The following is a 21,495-nucleotide window of genomic DNA, read 5'->3' as shown; positions in this document are numbered from 1 at the left end:
GTTTAATTATAATGAATAAAACTTTTTGTCACCTAACCATGTCGGTGTGATTTTAGTTCTTGAATGAAACAAACATGTTAAATAACTATGTACTTAACCAAAATGGAAATTCTACTGCAATACTTGGTTAATTAGTTTCAAGATATGATTCAATCCTTGCTAGGGCTGCTTACAAACATTTAGAAATACGTTTAATTATGATTCAAAGACACTTTTGCAAACATTTAGATATGCATGATTCAAGACAGCTTGAAGGTTTAATTATGTTTAAGGTGATTACTTACATTATATTATTAACAAGACGTACGCATGTGTAAGTTTTATACTGATTTATTGAATTTCATTTGCATCCTTGCAAGGGATGATGTAAGAACATGTTTTTTTATTTGTTTTTTTGGGTTTTTTTTAATTACTGAGCTTTTTCTAGGAAATTCTTCATTTATGGGATGTAGAAAAAATAGACTAAGGACATGATAAAAACTAGGAGTGATCATTTTCAGTTCGGTTCGGTTTTTATGTAACCTGTAAAAACATAATTTGATTAGCAAAAAATCAACATTTAAAAAAAAATTATTGAAACGGTAACATATTGAATTAATTTAGATAAACCCGGGTTAACTTACTAAATTCACAACTAAGATCATGAGAACATGATAATATCATATAAAATAAATTAAAACAAATTATAAAGCTAAATTCTCAATTAACTTAATGTTAAAGAATAGAATTTAAAAAAATTAATTAAAAAATAAAAAAAAATTAACATGAGTTAACCTACCAACCCGTGACCTAGGTCATGAGACCTAGATAACCTCATAGAAAGTAAATAAAAAAAATTAACCTGAGTCAATCTGGATTAATCTGTCAAACCTGTAACCAAGGTCATAGACTATAATAACTCCATAAAAAAGCATATCAAAATAAATTGAAACTCAATTTTCAATAAATTCATTGTTAAAGGTTGAAAAAGAAGAAAAAAAAACTCAATCTAAAAATAGGACATAATAAAACGATCTAAGTTTACCCGGGTTAACTCGCAAAACACGTGACTAGAGTCATAAGACCAGGATAATCTCATATAAAGCAAACCAAAATAAATCATGAAACCTAATTCATAATTAACTCACTGCTAAATGATGAGATAGAAAAAATATCAATTAAAAAAACAAAAAAAAAGTCTCTTGTCAACTAGGTTAATCCCGCTAAACTCTCGATTTGATTCATGAAACTAAGATAACCTCAAAGAAATCAAACCAAAATAAATCATGAATCCTAATTCTCAATCAACTCAATGTTAAAGGATATAATAGAAAAAAATTGACAATTAAAAAAAACAACAAAAAAACTCGAGTCAACCGAATCAACTCGCCAAACGTGTAATGCAAGTTATAAGACCGAGTTAACTACGTATAAAGCAAACCACAATAAATTATGAAGTTTAATATCTAATAAACTGAATATTGAAATATAAAATTAGAAAAAAAATATTGAAATGAATAGTGTTTTGTGAATTGGTGCATAATAAAAGCACTATCTCTTTTAGTTTATACTAGATAGAAAACTCGCACTACGTTGCGAGCCGTTTTAATTTTTTACCAAGATATAAAAGGATGATCATACAATAGCAACACTTTAAAATGAGTAAAAAAATCTAAGAATTTGATAAATAAAAAAGGTTGCACGTGTTAAAAGAATAGTAATTCGAAAAGTATTGAAAAAGTAGTAACTCGGAAAGTAAATAAAACAAAACATCATGAAGTAAACATTTCATGTTTATATTCATGTGATTAGTTTAATTTAATTAAAAAAAAACCTTTTAAAAATACTTGATTCAACAAAGGCTGAAAATAAAAATGCAAATATATAAAATCTACTAAAAAAATCTCATAGATGAGGACACTAGTAGATGAGGACAGAGAGTTTTTTTTTAAAGTAACACCAAATTCTTGAGTTGGAGAACATTGATAAGGACAGAGAGTTTTGAGGTTGAAAAGCACTAGTAGATGAGGAGGCTCCTCCACTTCTCAGTGAACCCCATATAACCCATAATATCCAGAAGGTATTCTCAGAGAAGAGAGTCAAATGCCTTGTGGAAATCCACCTTAAAAATCATACATGAGTGGCCTGATGATTAATTTAAGAGAATGAATCGCCTCGTTTGCTATCATATAACCATCTACAATTTGTCTTCCGGCAATGAAGGCTGTTTGGTTATCACTGATCAAGTCCTGCATGACACCCTTTAGCCGATTGGAAAGAATTTTAGACAATATTTTGTAGATACCACCACTCACCATACTAATCGGTCTAAAGTCCGAGGAAGTTGTTGCTTCCAGTTTCTTAGCAATCAGAGCTACATATGAATGATTGACTCCTCTTGGCATTCGTTCTGTCCTGAAAAATTCATTTACAAGAGAAAACAAATCATGACAGATAAGGTGCCGGACTTTCCTGTAAAATCTGAAGTTGAAACCATCCGGCCCCGGTGATTTTGTTCTGTCACAATCCCAAACCGCCTCATGAACTTCATCAAGAGTAATTGGTCTCTCTAAAAAGGCTGACTGACCCGTACTCAACCTCTTGAAGCCCATATCCCTTATAACTGCTCTTCTCATATTTGGTCTGCTAAATAAATTGGTGAAATAAGAGGTAGCTGATGATTTTATCTCACTTGGCGTTCTGTGAATCCTGTTTGCATGACGAACCTCCATGATGAACTTTTTATGGCCCCGTCTGTTAGCCATTAAGTGGAAAAACTTAGTATTCTGATCACTGAGACTACACCATTGTTGACGAGATACTCTCCACAATTTGACTAACCTCACCTAACGAGGTCTGCAATGGTCACCTGAATATCCATCAGTTTCTTCTCTTGATTCCTGTAGGCAGGGGCGGAGCAAGAAAAAAAATTTAGGGGGGGCCAAGAAAAATTTAGGAGGGGCCAAGAAAAATTTTAGTTAGTTTTATTATATATTTATAAGGGAGGGGCATTTTCTTACAGGCTGTAGGTGCTAGTGTTCCATAATCTAAGTTGCGACGTTAACAAAAAAATCTGAAACTGGTATGGACATTTTCTCTGCTAAGAGCAATCCACCCATTGCCACAATCAACCGAGGTGACTCTGAACTTGGAGTCATCCCACTTGGCCAGTAAACCACCCGAACGCCCTACTGAGTCAACAGCAGTTCATTTGATATCTAAATGATTCCAGATTCTGTGCACCATAGCATCAGTACAATTTTCCAATTTTGTTTTTAACAATAAGCAACAATCAATCTTATGATGCAAAAGAGACTTTGACAAAGCATTCCTTTTCCCCAAAGAACCCAAACCTCTAATATTCCAAGACAAAGAATTTATAAAAATTGAGGAAATAACTAATTGATCAAAGCAAAGGGGCAAGCTATTGAGCAGCTCGCCAATCCTCCTTCTCCCTTGTTATCTGAGTATTAATATCTCCCATGAAGCTATTTAGGTTCGTTCCTCCACCAATATATAAAGCCTCCCAGCATAGATCATAAGCCTAAGCTCCTCTGTTTGATCTGCATCTTCTATATTGTCTTCCCTTTTTAAAAAACGGACATTCCCCATCTGAATCCCCGAATCTGGTGTGCTGTCTATCTTCCACTGAACACCCCCCCCCCCTCCTCCCCAAACTGCCATTTCCCTTAAGCTGCTTTATTTTTCTGCAGCCTTGACTGCCTTCCACTCTGTTATTTGGTTCAAGAAACAATGAGCTGACCTCGTCATCTTCAACAGGAGCAGCTAATTTGATTTTGTCCCTTGCCCTTTTAGCTGACTTGAAGGCTGACTTCTTGTTTCTCTATGCAGCCTTTTCTGGTTTGCTTCCATTTCTTGGAGCTCACACGGGTCAGCTATGGGGGAAATAAAAGAAGCAAAGGATTGCTTATGGTTTCCAGCATATGGGCCACAGGGACATTCCAAAGTTTCTGGTACATTATTCACCATATCAGCATGGGCCTCATCATTCTCTAATAGTGGTTCCCAAACATCCAGCTTATCCATGGACTCTCCTGAAATAAAATGCGCTTCCAAAACTTCTGATTTATCCAGCCCAGCTCTCTAATAGATTTTGATTGACAGATTTATATTTTAAAAGTATTTTAAAAAAAATTTAATTTTTTTATTTTTTTATTTTAAATTAATATTTTTTAATTTTTTCAGATGATTTTAATATTTTGATATCAAAAATAATTTTTAAAAATAAAAAAAAATTATTTTAATACATTTCTAAAAAAAAAAATAGCTATAAACTCTCAAACATCCCAAAAAAAATCTCCTGATATACATACTCAACGAGTATATTACCCACTTGACAGTCCTTATGATCAAACTCAGGGTTCATCTGTATCCGAGGTACTGAAGAAAGTTTAAGGGATTGGAGAGCAGGGGTAAGATCAGGCTTAGTTTCCTTGATGAGGACATTGGCACGATAGTTACCTATAAAGAGTTTAACAGATTCATATGTTGCTCTAAATTTGTAGTTCCAATAAGAACTTGAATCCCAGCATAGTAACCCAAACCAGATCTCAGTGAAGCGAAACCAAGAATCCTGCCTTGATGAGCTAAGATAGATTTAATACATTCTCATTGTTCCAGGCTACATTATTAGTAGGACTCCAAGAATGATAACCCATGCAAACCTATATATCGTCTGCTTTATCCTCTCTAACCTAGGGTTTAATGCCACTGAAAATAGATTTCCATGGGGTGATTCATGTTTCTATCCCTTTCTGCATGATGTCGTGGCTGTTGAAAGTGATGATTGCTTTCGTGGCGCCCAAGAAACGAAAACCAAGCACGCCTGCCATTGATGCTAAGATAAATTGCCCGGTGTTTGCGTAGTGTACCCCTTCATTAGTTGTTCAAATAAGACTACGAACCAGCCAATTTCTGTCGTATGATGATGGCACATAAGTCACTGATATAATTTTGTGAGAGTCATCAGAAAGCTTTGCGTTTGACACCACAGCCGCAAAGGAACGCTCGTCTCTATAAGCCGGATTTGGGGGCTTAGAAACAACAGTTTTAGCAGCTGTGCGCATGGCTGTTGTTTATGCTGGGAGTATTTTGGTGGGATCACCATCAGTTTGACGCTATATATATTTTTTTAACTTCTTTCTTGTAATGTTGATGGAATCTTCCTTGCCATCTTTTCCATCTTATCTTCATTGATTGGAAGATCAATAATCCTCTTAAGGGGAAATCGATTTCGAATCAATGGCTTAATTCAATTCGTACAATGCATCATATTTGACTATTTTGGGCTATTAGCATAGAAAAATTAAAATTTTGACTTCATAACATATCCACAAATACATATTAGTAAATTAGCACAGTTTGTCACATGTCTAAAATGCAATATATAAAATATCACAATTAAAAAACACAACAATAAATAAATGTTGCATTTACAAAAGTTGACTTCTTTTTATGTTGTGTTTTGGTTGGTATACTTTACTTGTTTCGCGAGTTTTTTTTTTAGTTTTGATTCAATGTTTTAAATGTTCTATTATTATTATATTTTAATTAACTTTGGATTTTAACAATGTAATGAGTATTATGATTTTTTTTTGTTTTAATTACTAATTAGAAGTTTTGAACTATCATTTCGTTTCATTAGTTTTGAATAATATAATATTTTAAAATATTATGAAATACTGTGTATTTTTAAATAACTTATTCTTTTGATATATTCATTCTGAGATTTAATATAAATAGAATATCCTTGTTATTGTATGTGGTCCCGCACCATATAATAAAAAGGTCCATATTAATTGTCAAGAGACCGCATGACTTGCCTCTTTAAAATTAAAATAGGTCTGGCACTGTAGTGGCAGCAATTAATTAGAGCAAAACAGAACAGAGAACACGGGAGAAAAAAAAGAAAAGGAGGCAGCTGAACGGTCTATCTTTGTTTTTTGTTTTCCAACTCGTTAATCGTTGGATCGGGTTGGGATTTTATAACAACTTCTAGACACGTTATTCTTTATTTTGAACAGTTGGATCGAAGATTGGTGGTGTATAAACTGGTCTTTTTGTCAAAAACCGAGGCTGTCAATATTATGAATTTTTCTCAAATATTTCTCCCTTAATCTTGTTGTATTCCAAGAATAGATTGTTCTTGATAATATGCATATTGTATTCCTTAGTTCCATATGAGAAAGAAGAATTGTGAATCCATTATTTGTTGATAGTGGAAGTTTTTAGGTAGACTACAGTCCCTTGATTTTTCTCGCATCAGGTTTTTCACGTTAAAATCTTGGTATTGATTTGCGTGATTGTTTGCATTTTGTTGATTGTTTGAATCTAATTTTAATTGCTTAAAGAGGAAAGAGGATTGGGACTTGTGAATTGTAATTTGTGATTTGTTATTTCAAAAAAATTAGTTTTCGGTTGTTCCTGGTTTTTCCAACATTTACGACACTATTCCTATGTTGCTGGTCATGGATCCAGGATTGGGCCGGGTAGTTACAAACTCTATTAGCAATTTGACACGTGAGAAATTACCAACATAATTGCTCATGAAATTTTCGTAGTAATTTTCAATTTTTTTAAAAAAAATGCAATGAGCTTCCTTTGATCATATATGATTATGCAAAACAGAAACAAATAAAAAGACTCCAGACTATTCAGCAAAATGGCATAAACAGAGTGTCCTGCAATTTCAATGGGGGAATACAACTCGGTTGGTCTTAACAGTACCTTTTCATATCTTGCAAGGGCAGAGATCGCCTTTCTTTCTTTTTCCTTGCAATTCGGCTCCTATAAACAAAGTGTCCTGCAGCTTTGCTGCTATCTTGTCCGTAAGATCTTTCAATGAAAGCATGCCTGAAAAACCAATGGGCTGTGAATACAAAAACATAGAATCTTGTGGATAAAAGGAGTAAAGGGCAAACAAGCATTTCGACACGCACACAAAGCCAATAATTGGATTTACAACAAAAATAAGCACGCATGCCACTTTTTTATTTTCTCTTACAGGCAATTCAGATCTTATCCAACAAAAAAAAATATATGTTTCAAATTTATTTTAGAGCATCGGTGCATTGGAAAGTCTCAATCAGCTACTTTGAAAGGAAGAGACAGGCTTCTAATTGACAGCAACAATTTGATCCACTTTCTTTTGGAAAGGTTTTGAAGTTTGAACCAAGTAAACTAACAAACCAGAGCTTTGATTATTATGGATTAAGTACACAAAATGCAAATTTCAAATGTTTCCTTGCGGGTATGTAACAGTAATTTTCCCAAAAAAAAAACTATGTTTTTGAGTGATTAGGATGGTGAATATCACAAATTAAACTCTCTTTTTTAAAAAAAGAAAATCGTTAAGTAATTAATGTGTCCTCGTACACATGAACAAAACGGTTATACTGAAAGAAGCCATGGGAAGGTTTGGACCATGCTTTTCTTTGCAGTCCTGTGGTCAGTATGGCTTATGCGTAATGACAAGGCATTCAATAACAGGGTCCCTGACTATGATACTATTTTCTTGTTGATATTGACAAGGCTATGTTCATGGTTGAGAGCGATCTACTCAGATTTCTCTTACTCTGCATCAGATTTATGGCTATCATATTAAGGTCTTGTGCATTGGACGAATGGGAAAAGCAATCGAGCTCCATTGTTATATATGGAACCCCCCCGATGATCAAACACTAAAATGGAATGTTGATGGTTCTTCCAAGGGAAAACCAGGGCCTGCAGGTATTGGTGGTGTGTTAAGGGATCATCTATGGATTGTTAAGAGGTATCTTCTCTTGTTCAGTGGGTAACAAGGACTCGAATGAAGCTGAGCTACTGGCAGTCGTCAAAGCAATGGAACTGTCTTCATCAAACAAGGATTTTGTGGGGCTCAATTTCTTGGTAGAATCAGACTCTGCTTCTGTGGTGAGTTCGTTGAACAATCCCCGCTCCAGACCTTGGAAGTTTCATGAGTTTGTTGCTCTGGTTTCCAGGTCTTCTTCAGGTCTGGGCAATGTCTCCTTCTGCCACACCCTCCGGGAAGCTAACTCCGTGGCTGACCTTGGAAGTTTCTGCTCATTAATATTGTTGCAGGTTGTATTGCTTCTATGGCTGTTGCTGCTCTGGCTATGTAAGCTACCTTTTGGACTCTCAGCCTCCTTTGGTCACTATGTATTGCTTATCAAAAAACATAATCAAAACGGATTTTAACAACGGATCATGCTAATATTCCTCAATATCATTGGCATTGCTTGACATTGTTGTTTTTTAATTAATCGATTGTCAACTCCTGATTTAACAATGGATCATGCTGATAATCTAGTGTTTCTTTTGTCTCAAACACGATAATTTAGTGTTTCTTCTGATAATTAATTTCTTTGTAAATGAAAGTTGTGAAGCCCCGAAATCGATATGTCTAAAAGGTACGCATGCTGTTAGATTTAGGACAAGAAAGGACCATTATTCTAGACTTGGAGCATGTAGAAGGCCGAGACGTTCTTTTAAAAGGAAGAGACTTCTGATCAATCAAATATAATTTTGTCTTCTGATCATATCTCAAGATTGATTAAGATCCAAATGTGAAACTTTGGAGCAAATAATTCATCATTTCAGCTTTGAAAACTATGATTTAAAACTGTTTATTCAACCACGAAGACTATGCTCAGCCCATATTGTCATCCACTCACCAAGAATGGCCAACACATTATACTGTCTGAATAAATTTTTTTGCTTATATTCCTTTTCCGTCACATGGATTTCTCTTAACTAGTTCAAATCTATAATCATCACTTAATTAAGAAGGATTTTTTTAAGAGATTAATATACATAGACACACACACACATATGCGTGCGTATTCTTAGTCAAATCTCGATTTCCAATTCAATATTCGTTTTTTTTTCAACTTTGATATAAAATTTGGCAAGCCCCTCGTGTCCTTTAGGTTAGATATAGTTACCAAGATGAAGACAAACAACCTTTTCTGCAAATCTTCTCATACAAGGAACTAAAGCAAGCAAAAACATGACGGTCTATTGTTATTTAGTACTTAGCATCGATCATCATGTCAATAATATATGGCTAGCTAATCCAGTAATCTATGTTTTAGGTATAACAAAAGGCAAACACTAGATGTGGCCATGTCCCACTCGCTCCCGTGATTGGCTCCATCTTAAGGCTTATGGCGCACCTCCATGGGGCCATATGTCATCCCATGATTGGCTTATGGCACATACGTGTGGCTAGCACTCATAGGAAATGATACATAATTTTCTTTCAAGTAAACTTGATCTACATGGATGACAAAAGGTAGGTTGGCAAAGTGATGTGAGAGATTCTTAGGGTTTGTCGGCAATGGTTGCATGCTTAATTTGCATTGTTGAGATGCATCAATTCAGGTAGGAAACTTTTGTACATGGAGGCAACGATTGGTCCCTCATAAATTCTTTAATTTGGGGGAGATTTTCTTGCAATATTGTTAATTTTAGCCCTAGATAACTTGTGGTGTATATATAGTAGATACAACGTTCTTTCTTCTTTTAATTTAATATTAGTGCTTAGCAAAGAATTAAAAACTGAAAAGGTGTTCTCGGGATCATATATATCGATAGAAAAGAAATGGGAAATCTATGGTTAGGTGGCTAATGGACTTGCTTGGGTTCTCAAATGGCGATTCGGTGGAGTTGTTGGAGATTTGATAGCGTTCATCAAGACTAGAAACTATCTTTCAACTGAGAAAAGCAGATAGGATAAGAAAGCGGTGGGTTGAGAATTTGGTCCGGTTGTTTGATTCAATTCTTCAATGAGAATGTTTTCTCGGATGTTTTCACTTTTTATTTAATTTATTTTTGCTCAGTTGACTTCTCCTTCCTTCCATAAGTGGATATATATTTATTAAATATTCGGATCTTACGCCAAGACACTTTATTTGGAAGTATACGGAAATGGGTTTTTTCTTTTTTCTTTTTTGCTATAAAGGAGAGTTTCGAATTTAAATTTCTTTTAGGAGAGGATATATATATATATATATATATATATATATATATATATATATGTATGGCTTTTACTCTGCGTGACTCTGAACAAGGATATCCATCAGTACCAAACTCCCCTTTTGTCTCGAGAATTTGATGTAGGATTAATTTTGAAGTTATTAGAAAAGGAATTCAAGTCTTATTCATTCATGAGACACTTCACTCTTAATAGGAGCAAAACTTCAAGAAAAGAAAGGGAAAAAAAAAGGTTGTTTAAATGCATAATCTTTGCCCTAGATTTTTGGCACAAGAAGCTACCCTCTTTAGCTTTTGAATAATGGGAAATTCCCTTTTGTTTCCAACAAGCATTTATGGCTAGTAAAAGGGCCTTCCAATCAAACCTTTATTACTTTACACTTTTTGTGAGCATGCCATGAATGAGAGAATGAACCCAAAGGGAGGCAAGATCACATGTGAAACTACAACAGAAGTGCTTCACTATGCTGTTGCAATTTGATGAGAAGTGTAAGCAGCTTGGGGAACCACTGGGTCCCCGGTGCATAGCAAGTTCACAACTCCATTGTTGAGGAGTCAACCTCAATGCTCTCTTTTAGTCCATCAATCCTCCAACAACGGCTATCATTTTCTCAAAGTGATGGATTGAAAAAATTGGCCGTGGAGACCAAAAGGAAAAGTGAATGACACGGCCTTGCACAGGAAAAAGCAGTTTTGTCTGAAATCCTTAGCCCTTTTCTCACGAGATAAAACCCAATATATTTCTCAATATTGCATGCAATTATCACTCGGTTTTCATTTTCCAGATGCACACGTGTGAATACTACATGGACATCGATTTTGTTGGGTAAGTAATTATATAAGTTTGAATTGATTTGAAAGTAAAATGATGGTATGCGCGGTAGCACAGCCTATCTCTCCATGGAATATTTGCCTTTTGATCTCTCAGTGAATGAATTTTATACAAGTAGCAGTCACTGCTGCTAGAACGATCGCTGGCCAGTCCCAGCAGCGTCTCTCTCACTAGGTAGCGGGTCGATTTGGTGCTTTCAGAAAGCAAGTAGCTTAAGCGAAGGAAGAGAAATCTGAATTCTATGGAAGCACAACAAATTCTGAATCCTACGTTCCAGGTTTTTTTAGACCTTCATGACTAATTAATCATTGGCAAGATGTAACGAGAGAGGGAAAAAAAAATCATTTGCAAGAAACCTAGATTAAACGCAACTTTTTAAATCCAATATGTACTTGGAACTGTGCCTTCATAAATCTTTCACAATGTTTACCATCATTAATTTTTTTGACTGTCAATTTTCCTTGCATCAAGCAACATGTCTTGTCCCTTGATATGGGAATTAAGGTACGCTAATGTCTGATCAAGACATGATTAATTTCTTAACAAAAAAGTCATGTATGATAGACTAATTGTGAGCTGTGTCAGATCCAACCAACTAAATTAAAGCAAGCGAAACGTACAGTGCTCCAAAACTATTTACAAGGAAGTCAAATTTCACCAGTTTGAGTGAATTTTCATGCTCTGATAATGTCCTCATAAATTGACATTAGAAATCCTGTAGGGAAATAATAGATAGCGCAAGCACCCAGCGGCAAGGAAAGACAGTAGTGAGAATGGAAATAACAATAAAAAGACACATGATAATGGTACATTTCGACAAGCACAATGCTTCTCCATTAATTATGAGGAAGAAGAAAGGGACAAAATAATGGTACTGCAACCACAAAGCTTAAGACATCTCCTACCCCATTGACCATCCTTTGTAGCCTGTCTCAACCAATTATTTCAATGATGTAGTGCAGTAGAGTTCTGCCATTGTGACACATGTCAGGTGTTGTTTGGACATGACCACCAGCTTGAAATAATCCTTTGATCACCAGAAAATCCCTTCTTCTTGCATATCTTTAGCAAGAGTCGTCTTTCTATATATATATATATATATATATATATATAGAGAGAGAGAGAGAGAGAGAGTTTTGTGGTCTCTAGGCTAAACTGCTTCTCTTGCTATCCAAGATTCAAAGGCACCAACCCCATGAAGGAAACATGGAGATATCTAGCAGGCATTGCAGGCCCAAGTGGTTATGGCTCAAATTCAACTGCTGAGCAAGTTATTCAAGATTCTGCTTGCTTAGTCCCTCCCCATTTAACTGCCATCATCACTGGTTAGTTTCCGGATTTTATCTTTAACCACCAAGATACATACACAAGTTTATTTATTTTGATATTGGGAATTATTCTTCATCTTTTCACCACCTTTTTCCTGAATAAGCATGGATGAAAAAGGTTTGTTCCCTTTTCCTTTTCATTTTCTTGGAGGAGTTTTAGCCTTTGAGATTGTGAGATTTCCTCCTTCTTCATCTTCCTTCTTCGCTACCCTTTCCCTTCTTCCTCGAGACATTATCAACTTCTTTGCTTCCTTTTTCTCCTTTTTTTCCTATTTCAGAGTGCAGTGAGTTACAAGGGTTAATTTTACCTTCAATTCTTTTCTCTCACGTTCTCTACTTCCAAATTAAGATTTGACCAAATGGTTCATCACTCCATGTCTCGCACCATCAGCTACCATTTCGTCTTCTTTTCCTTCAATATATTGATCTCTTCCATATTTTCCTATAGTTCCTGGCAATGGTTTTCATGTCCCTTCTTGTGTGTGCTGCAGAAAATGAGTAGTCGATCTGAAGTTAAGAGCATATAGTTTTTGTATTATCCTCCCAACAATCAGTATATTCTACGAAGGTTATTTAACTAGTGGCCCTTGCTGGCTATTGCGAGATAGGGTTTTGTCTCTTTTGAGTGATTTTTATCTATATATATTCTCTGATTGGTTCATATATACTTGATCCCTTCTTTCTCAGCCATGAATCATTTCCTTGTTTTATATACTTTCATCGTTTTTCACCTGCTTTTTTTTATTAAACTGATTTTCCTTCGATCTTATTCAAAAGGCATATCCATGAATCCCCATGCATTTATTATTTATTCTCAACTTGCACAAGTTTAATTATATATACATTCTCAGCCAGACAATTAATGATGTTACGTTTCCTGGTCAGAAAAACAAAATATATACAGAATGTAACTCTCATTCTCATATATAAAAAAGATATAGTGCTATTAATTTATTTGTGTAGTAAAAAATGTATCACAAGATTCACAACATTCTTCTATATATATATATATATATATATATATATATATATATATATATATATATATATATATATATATATATATATATATATATATATATATATATTATTCCCGCTCTAATTAATTATCTGTAATGTTTTGACTTTACCGAGTATTTTTTAATTTATACCACTCGTTTGCTGAGTATTTTTTTGTTTTTTTTTTCTTTAAAGGGGCTACATCAGGTATTGGAGTGGAAACAGCAAGAGCACTAGCTAAAAAGGGTATGAGAATAGTGATTCCTGCAAGGGACTTGACAAAGGCAGCTGGAGTAAAGGAAGTGATACAAAAAGAGAGTCCAAATGCAGAGATAATAATATTTGAGACTGATATGAGCTCGTTTGTTTCTGTGAAGAGATTTTGTTCTGGTTTTCTTGCTCTTGGACTGCCCCTTAACATCCTCATGTGAGTATATATATATATCAATTAATTCTTTTTCTTGTATTTTTTTGACCAGAAATGTTTTCATGAACACGTACGAAATCTTGGAAAATAGTTGCTAAGAGTATGATCACTTTAATTAATTGCAGAAATAATGCTGGCGTATACTCTCAGAAATTGGAGTTCTCTGAAGACAAAATCGAAATGACATTTGCTACGAATTACTTGGGTAAACACTGAATCTCTTACTGGTTCTTCTTCTTCTTCTTTCCGTAATTATGATATTGCAGGTATCTTTCTTTTTTCAAAAAAAAAACATATCCAAACTTATCTGACAATCTCAAGTGTTGTGGGGAAAATCATGAGAATCAAAAATAAAAATGGGGAAAATCATGATTACTTTGAAATAATGAAAAAGCAGAAAAGACACGGCTAACTATTATGCTTAACTTTATGGTTATGATAATACCTCCTTGTTAGACCACTAAATAATAAAATAATACTAATTAATAACCAAAAAAAAAAAGTAAAGGTGGTCTGTCAACCTTGATTGCAGGTCTAATTAGTGTTATCAAGATGTTTAGAGGCATGGTGGGATTAGTCATTACATGAAGATGTAGACAATGGGCCTTCCTCTCTATAGGCCCTAACAGTGCTCGAGTGTGGTAGTATTTTTTATTTGGGACCCCATTTCTACACTCATAGCTAGTTGTTAGATTCAAGAATTTAATTTTGATTAGTATACTAACGGATTTGAGAATATCAATAATAGAAAACAAAAAAGAAATTATGAAGTTTTAAGATGATGATTTGGGGCCCTAAAACATCAAAAAGATGTAGCAAGGTGGTGGGAAAATCAAGTTTTTACTACCATCAAGACCGACCAACCGATCTTGAGACCTTTTGCAGGGCATTATTTGATGACAGAGCTGCTGTTAGAGAAAATGATAGAAACAGCAGAGCAGACAGGCATCCAAGGAAGAATAATAAATCTCTCGTCTGTAATTCACAGCTGGGTGAAGAGGGATGCTTTTTGCCTCCAGAAAATGCTAAGCCCGAAGAGGTAAGATCCCTCTCCTTCCCTTAATTTCAGTAACATTACATTTGAAAAGGAATCGTGCGGCATCATTTGAGTGCCATGAGCCCATATCTAGTAAAGAGCTTGGGCTAAAATTACATCCTCTCAAAGGATACGTGATTAGACTAAAAGAGATACTAATGATAACACAACACCCACCAAGAATCTAATCAGCATCGATTAAACAGTCATTAGCAAGTTGTAGGAAAATCCCAAATGGAGTAATCATGATTATGAAGGGAATTATTGCTATGTAAGAAAAAATCAAGCTTGAGATTTGGTTCTCTCATTTTGCAGCTATGATGGGACACGTGCATATTCTCAATCCAAATTGGCTAATATATTGCACGTCAAGGAAATAGCCAGACAGCTCAGGGTAAAATGCCACCCATGATCAGCCCCTTTACTTCTTCTCTCTTCCCTTTTAGACTCCAAAGCTCAAGGTAAATTTTGATTTTTTTGGCAGGCAAGGAATGCAAGAGTAACTATCAATGCGGTACATCCAGGCATTGTGAAGACTGGAATATTGAGAGCTAGTTATAAGGGCTTCCTCACAGGTAGCTTCATTTATCTTCCTCCCGGAGTACTTTCATGGAAGAAAAAGAAAAACAATCTAATATAAGTACTAAAAATCTTATCTGCAGATTCCCTTTACTTCATTGCGTCCAAGTTACTAAAATCAACATCTCAGGTTTGTCAACGCTCCCTTGTCATTTCCCCTGTCAAAAAGATTCATGTACATACAGACAGACACAGAGACTTCAAGTTGGGTGAGCGAGTGTGCTTTTATGATATGCAGGGTGCATCAACCACATGTTATGTTGCTTTGAGTCAGCAAATAGAAGGTGTGAGTGGCAAATACTTTGCAGACTGTAATGAAAGTAAATGTTCAACTCTGGCAAATGATGAATCTGAAGCACAGAAACTGTGGATGCAAACCCATGCACTGATGCAGAGATATCTGTATCTACCAGCAGCATAGCATGCTCTTCCTAGTGATGAGAGTACATATTTAGGAGTCATGTATACTTACAAGTTATAAATTCTATCGGATGTACATATACTTAAGAAAGGGATTTTATAAGAGTAGGAGCTAATAAAAAAAGAGTAAACGATAATTCAAAGTTGACAAATTTCAATAACGAGATAGTGATGGCACATCATTGTATAATAGAGGAGAGGATATGAGATTTAGTTCAATTTATGACATTAATAAAAGGGATTATTTCCTTCGCAGAAGTTTACAATTGAGCTATTTTGTTCTTATTACCTTGAGCAAAAAAAATCTCAATGGAGGGACAAGAGATGACTTGAACGGGCAAGCCAGATGGAGAGAAAAGCCTCTAACCGGCTGGATTGCCCTCCTCTCGTATATGAGACTTTGTGTTTAGGGAAGGAGAAGGAGAGCAAGGGATCGATCATAAGATCATTGCTATGAAAACCAGTTCAGGAAAAGCATAAAATGTGAAAACTTATGAAAACTTAGTTGTCCCGATTATCCGTTTCAAAGAACATCAGCGCATCACATTGAATTAAATGATACCTAAAACTAAACACACACATTGAATTAAATGATACCTAAAACTAAACAGTGTGCTTCTAATAGATCGAAATTCGTAGATTAGACATCAACAAAAGGGACAATCATGTTTGGCCCTTTACATCGGTCATCGAGTAAGATCACAAGTACAGCATAATACACTAAAGCAACTTGGGCTCCTTGTTGAGGTCATCGTGTCAGATGAGTAGTAATCGTTCTGTTGGAGTGTCTTCATTCCCTTTCAGTTAATTTTCCACTAATCTGATAAATTGGCCTGATTCACATATCGACTATCAAGCAAGAAAGCAACCTAGTCACAAACAATGACTAGCTTCACACAAGCAAGTTAAAAGGGCACGCAATCATACCAAACTAAAGGTGACAAAAACTGCCTCCACTTCTTCATTTCTTACCCTGACATAAATTTCAGATCAAGAAAATCCACATCAGTGGAAGTTGTATAGCACAAATATCAAAGAACTAAAAGGGGAATTGTAATAAATACATAATGAGCAAGAATGCTTTTATTTGAGAATGAAAAGGAGAGAGAAAGGCTTCACAAGAGCATGATAAGAATATTGGAGAACAACCATAACACAGTTGCCACACAGAACCTATAGGCCTTGCTTGGTAATCTCAGAATGCAGAAAGTTCAAGGAATGATAGTGACAAACTCGACATGCTAGGTGGAGTACTGGCTACATCATGTTGTCTACATATTTCAAACTCAATTTATAGCCTTTTTTTTCAATTGTCATCCACCACTAATTGCCTAGACTTAAATTGCAAGAAAAAAACAAGCATTATCCAGTTGGTATTTGGAGGTGGTAAAAAACATTGAACTTCCTATGCAATCAAAATCAAGTTACCTTAAAGCGTGGGGACCGGCGAACAGATACAGGAGACATGATTGCCTGTCTCCCTCCTCTTCCATGCCTACTTCTCTTGGAATTTCTTTTGAGTTCATCTGAAGTTTGGCTTGTCATTGATGGAGATTCACTTACATCACTAAAAACTGGAGCAGACACAGATATTGTTGTCTCTTGATGAAGAGTTGTGGACTGAGGCAAGAATCCTAATGCATTAAGGTTGAACATACAATAGTTTAGTTTAGGAGTACTGAAATTGCTCGTAAACAGCCGAGCTGAAAGCCTATTCATCAAACTTCTCCATATTTTAGTGGTTGTCCCAGAAGAGAAACTAGCATGTCACATTCAAGTCATGTCTGGAACCAACATTTATGTTTGCTGAAATAATGAACCAATCCATGGAAAATTATTTTAGTGGTTGTCCCAGAAGAGAAACTAGCATGTCACATTCAAGTCATGTCTGGAACCAACATTTATGTTTGCTGAAATAATGAACCAATCCATGGAAAATAATGCACAAGAGAGAAAGCAAGTGCCCATTATCCAGAAAGTATCCCAAGTACACAGGTAAAAGGGACACAAGTAAAACTCTACCAAGTGGTGCAGCTTCTTGAAACTTCTCTCTCAATTTTCTGACAAATTTGAACAAGCCATTGGTTTTATTCAACTCATGGATCAACTGTTTGGTGTCATTCAATTGTGGATCACAAGCCAACACTGCAAATTAGGCAGAAAAAACTTTAAATATAATAAGAATATATTCAAACAGATGATGAAAAGTTTAGCCCATATCAGAAATGAATGGACAAAGACTCAGTTGAGTTGAGGTTTGAAATTAATTTATAATCCAAATGCATCCATTACTTACATGTGTACATATCATTTTCATAGCGAATGGTGAAAGAGTACTCCTTGTATGGAATTTTCAAATTGATGTTGTTGAATGTGAATTTTACCCCTAAACATATCGAGAATTTGTAAGTACAGAATTTACATAAAGGAATAAAAGAGAATGATTATTCAAAAATGCAATTGCATAGATTACCCCTGCCACCTTCAATTTTGAAGCCAAGAACCATATTGTACCATAACATTGCCTCTTGAATTTCCCTTTTATGGTCGATGTCTTGGTGTTCTGTTTCTTTGGATGTTGCCAAAGCTGTAAACAATGCCAAAGAGAAAAGGGCAGAGAGCAGAGACCAATAAGCAAAACTAAAGTATGGTTTCGAAGGCAACTGACAAAGAAACAAACATAAGAAATATCACAGCATACTAGAATTGAGGATGTACAAACTCAAAATTCATCAACAATATGAATTCAGACTTGGTGATTCCTCTTCCAATCAAAGATGAGCCATGGTTATGTAGTCAGTCCAGGTATTGCATTCAAACTAACCACCAATAGTTGAATTGTACAGTTCAGATCCCATCCTAATGGATGTTTGCATAAGTTCCCATAGTGCCCTAACATGTCAGGAAAATGTGAAAACACATCCTACAAATCTCAACCTTTCCAACCTTCGTTTCCAACTCAATCAGAACCAAGATCTAACCCTAGTCATGTTTAGAACCACGATACAACCATCAATTTCACAGGCATAACCCAAACTGACAGAAATCTCATCTTAATCAAGTTAGTTAATGAAACAATATTTGAAGGAAAATGCACTATTCAATTTTTCACGAGAGTAAGTATGGCAATGGAGTAAAGGATATGAACAATTAACAATCGAACAATTAACAATTAGCTAATAACAGGAAAAGATATTACCTAGAGATTGCTGGGACATGATTGCTGCATGCTCATCCCTCCTGGCCCTTTGAACTTGAACACTCTTTTGAAGTTTTTGTATTCTAGCTCTTGTAGCAGATATTGAGTCCCTTGTTACCAGCTGCTTGGCCTCTTTCTGAGTCTTAACTATACGAGAACACAAATTAAAAAATAATAAACAAATAAATCTGAAAGCTAATGGAAATCAGTTTTAAAGCATTTTATCACACGAAACATAAATAAAAATTGAAGCAAAGAGTGGATTTGTTTAGAGAAGAAAAGACACATATTTTCCCTTATCAATCTTTACTCACTTCCAGCATTCTTATTAAGACACCAAAAAGTCTCAATTCAAATACAAGTCTCTGCTGCTCTTTCTTCAGCTAATTTTGTATCAGACCAATTTTGGAAGCTATAACATATCTTTACTCTCCGAAATAGCATATCTTTGTCTCTCCTAAACACTCAGTGCCACTAGTTGATCATTTATTTAGTTAAGGGTTTCCAAAATAGCGTGGCAATCCATCAACTCAAGCATACAAATGGTAAATAAAACAAAACATCATACTTGATGATTGGTGAAAGTTAAACTCAACCTTCACAATTGGAACCGAGAGTAAGTTATTTTTTTGAAATTTTAATCGTGTAGAAGCAAATAAAAATTAATAGAAATAAAATGCAAATCCTGGTTAAGATTTACTCAAAAACATTAATTCTCAACAAGCAAATCAATATGTTCTGTCTTCCATTACAGATTAATGCTAAAAGCAATAAAATTAACTAGAAAAACACACTAGCTATAATTGCGAGCAAACAATACAGCCCTCCCAAAACCTAAAGTTTCAATCAAAAATGGTAATGACGATCGCTCGTTGGAAGGCAATCAATATTAGATTGTTTAGTTACGAACTTAAAATCATAGTAGCATTTACCAGTGTTCAGTCAATGAATCACTTGCAATATGCACATTCGCCATCAATTAATTAATTACTACTCGCATTTTAAATGCCCGAAACACCTGAATTCAGATTTCACATCCAAATTATGAACCAGCCACTTCAAAAGATCAAATAAATTAAAGGATTTTACAACACAAAAAATTGCCAGCATAAATTCACTGAGGGTTTTTACCTCCAAATACAGGTAAGAAGAACACACGCACAGAGAGAGAGAGAGAGAGAGAGAGAGAGAGAGACCTGCCAGAACTTTAACAAATTCACCATCAGCTTCTTTCAAGCTAGATTTCAAACTCCCTAATTTCCCTGCAAACAAAACAAAAATCACAATTTCCAAAGCACTAACCGTTCTAATTTCATCCACAAATAGAATAGTTAACTTCCCAAACTAACTACACTACAAACCCTAGCTTCTATTTAAGCAAGTTGGAGTAAAGTGAAAATGCAAGCCTTCTGACCTTGATTCTGCACAGTTTCTTCTGCTCTGGCCTTGACTGAATCCATAGAGTGGGAAAACGACGCCGTGAAGGAGTCCATTTTCTGCAGTTGGATTTGGGCATCTCTGTCGCAAATCAACCGCAGGGACTCCATTTTTGCTCGTACAGTTTCCGTCGCTTTCCATTCCATTTTCTTTGCGCTACGCGAGAGGGGGAGGGGGAGAGAGAGAGAGTGTGTGTTTTAATTTAAATTTTGCTTTTATCGAACACTTTTGAATTAAATGAATTAGGCGGCCCAATTTGATTTTGCAAATCACATTTTCGTTTTCCTTTTTTTATTTTTTTTTCTCTTATCTTTTTGCGCGTTTACTTCTTTGCCCTTCCGCAGGCCGGGAACGCGTGTTTTTGTGTTATGGGCTACGGGCTTTTTCTGGGAACCGATACTGGACTGCCTGAGTCTATTCTGCTGGTTCAATCCTCATTGCCTGCCCTTCAAGGGTTTGTAATCTATTTTCTTTTGGGCAAATTAGGGGCCGGAGCTTACACTCTACGAGGTGGTTATTGGGCCCAGAGGATATGTCCACTGGGCTTTCCATAGCAATTGAAGGATGGCTTTTTCTTTTCTTTTTGAAAATGAAAACATGTAAAAAATAAAAAAAACAACTTGCTGGAAAAAAAAATCATACACTGACTTGAAAAATCACTGGAAACTACTACAGTTGAACCCATCCACCAATAGATATGAAAAGGCCATCAACATGATATTGCAAGACATTTTTCTAGAAAATTGAAGGATTTTAAACTTCACTTCCACTCCCAATCAAAGGTATTAAACTAAATTTAATTTATGATAACTTAAAAATCTGAATTTCGAGTTAAGCGAGTTAACTCGAGTTAATTTATATAAATCAAAATATTATTTTAATTTTTTAAAATTAAAATGATTTTATTTTGAGAAAAATAGTCATTTTTGATTTTAACTCGTTGATTGGATTTTTAGTTGTCTCATCAGGTCATCCGAATCAACTCTAAATTATTAATTTTAAAAAATTAAGCTTAGACAAAACTAAATTTACCGGGTTTTAAGTTGACCTATTATAATTGATTTAATAATTGAAGATCTAATTGTTCCGCATGTTTCCCAGGAGAGAATACTAGAAATAATTATACATGCATCTTCTACTAATTCAAGCATTTTTATTAAGGTATGCATGAAAATTAGAACGGTTTGTGCCCTCAAGTCATCTAGATCAATTCTAAATTATTATTTTGTATATAAAAAATCAGTT

The 21,495-nt window shown here is 35.1% G+C and overlaps 2 protein-coding genes and 1 long non-coding RNA gene across 8 annotated transcripts; 1 reads left to right on the top strand and 2 right to left on the bottom strand.

Moving 5' to 3' along the window:
• Positions 1-1,903: 1,903 nt before the first annotated feature.
• LOC133675072 (uncharacterized) lies at positions 1,904-3,865 on the bottom strand. The gene is made up of 2 exons (XR_009835334.1): positions 3,000-3,865; positions 1,904-2,879 (listed from the first exon to the last, which is right to left on the bottom strand). It is a non-coding gene; the product is annotated as an uncharacterized LOC133675072 (long non-coding RNA).
• Positions 3,866-11,941: 8,076 nt separating this feature from the next.
• Positions 11,942-15,872, top strand: LOC133675052 (short-chain dehydrogenase TIC 32 B, chloroplastic-like). Of its 3 annotated transcripts, none has more exons than XM_062096317.1 (8): positions 11,942-12,150; positions 13,348-13,579; positions 13,705-13,784; positions 14,465-14,618; positions 14,931-15,009; positions 15,100-15,190; positions 15,278-15,324; positions 15,433-15,872. In XM_062096317.1, the coding sequence occupies exons 1-8, from the start codon at positions 12,021-12,023 to the stop codon at positions 15,613-15,615; spliced, it is 996 nt and encodes a 331-aa protein (XP_061952301.1). In that variant the 5' UTR covers positions 11,942-12,020; the 3' UTR covers positions 15,616-15,872. The 3 variants fall into 3 exon arrangements, with proteins under 3 accessions (XP_061952301.1, XP_061952303.1, XP_061952302.1); XM_062096319.1 differs by lacking the exon at positions 11,942-12,150 and adding an exon at positions 12,828-12,930; XM_062096318.1 differs by lacking the exon at positions 11,942-12,150 and adding an exon at positions 12,920-13,060.
• A 206-nt stretch (positions 15,873-16,078) lies between these two features.
• Positions 16,079-20,512, bottom strand: LOC133675053 (kinetochore protein SPC25 homolog). Of its 4 annotated transcripts, none has more exons than XR_009835330.1 (9): positions 20,228-20,511; positions 20,010-20,075; positions 18,814-18,960; positions 18,088-18,201; positions 17,911-18,000; positions 17,637-17,759; positions 17,043-17,248; positions 16,212-16,587; positions 16,079-16,176 (listed from the first exon to the last, which is right to left on the bottom strand). XR_009835330.1 is itself a non-coding variant. In XM_062096322.1 (9 exons), the coding sequence occupies exons 1-8, from the start codon at positions 20,394-20,396 to the stop codon at positions 16,576-16,578; spliced, it is 927 nt and encodes a 308-aa protein (XP_061952306.1). In that variant the 5' UTR covers positions 20,397-20,512; the 3' UTR covers positions 16,079-16,447; positions 16,542-16,575. The 4 variants fall into 4 exon arrangements, 3 of the variants coding, with proteins under 3 accessions (XP_061952306.1, XP_061952305.1, XP_061952304.1); XM_062096322.1 differs by having other exon boundaries at positions 16,079-16,447; positions 16,542-16,587; positions 20,228-20,512; XM_062096321.1 differs by having other exon boundaries at positions 16,079-16,463; positions 16,542-16,587.
• Between the last annotated feature and the right edge of the window lie 983 nt (positions 20,513-21,495).

The sequence above is a fragment of the Populus nigra genome, chromosome 16 (genome assembly GCF_951802175.1).
Source record: "Populus nigra chromosome 16, ddPopNigr1.1, whole genome shotgun sequence".
NCBI classification, from domain to species: Eukaryota; Viridiplantae; Streptophyta; class Magnoliopsida; order Malpighiales; family Salicaceae; genus Populus; species Populus nigra.
The sequence above is the reverse complement of the archived record's forward strand: the minus strand, read 5'-3'. Positions and strand labels throughout refer to the sequence as shown.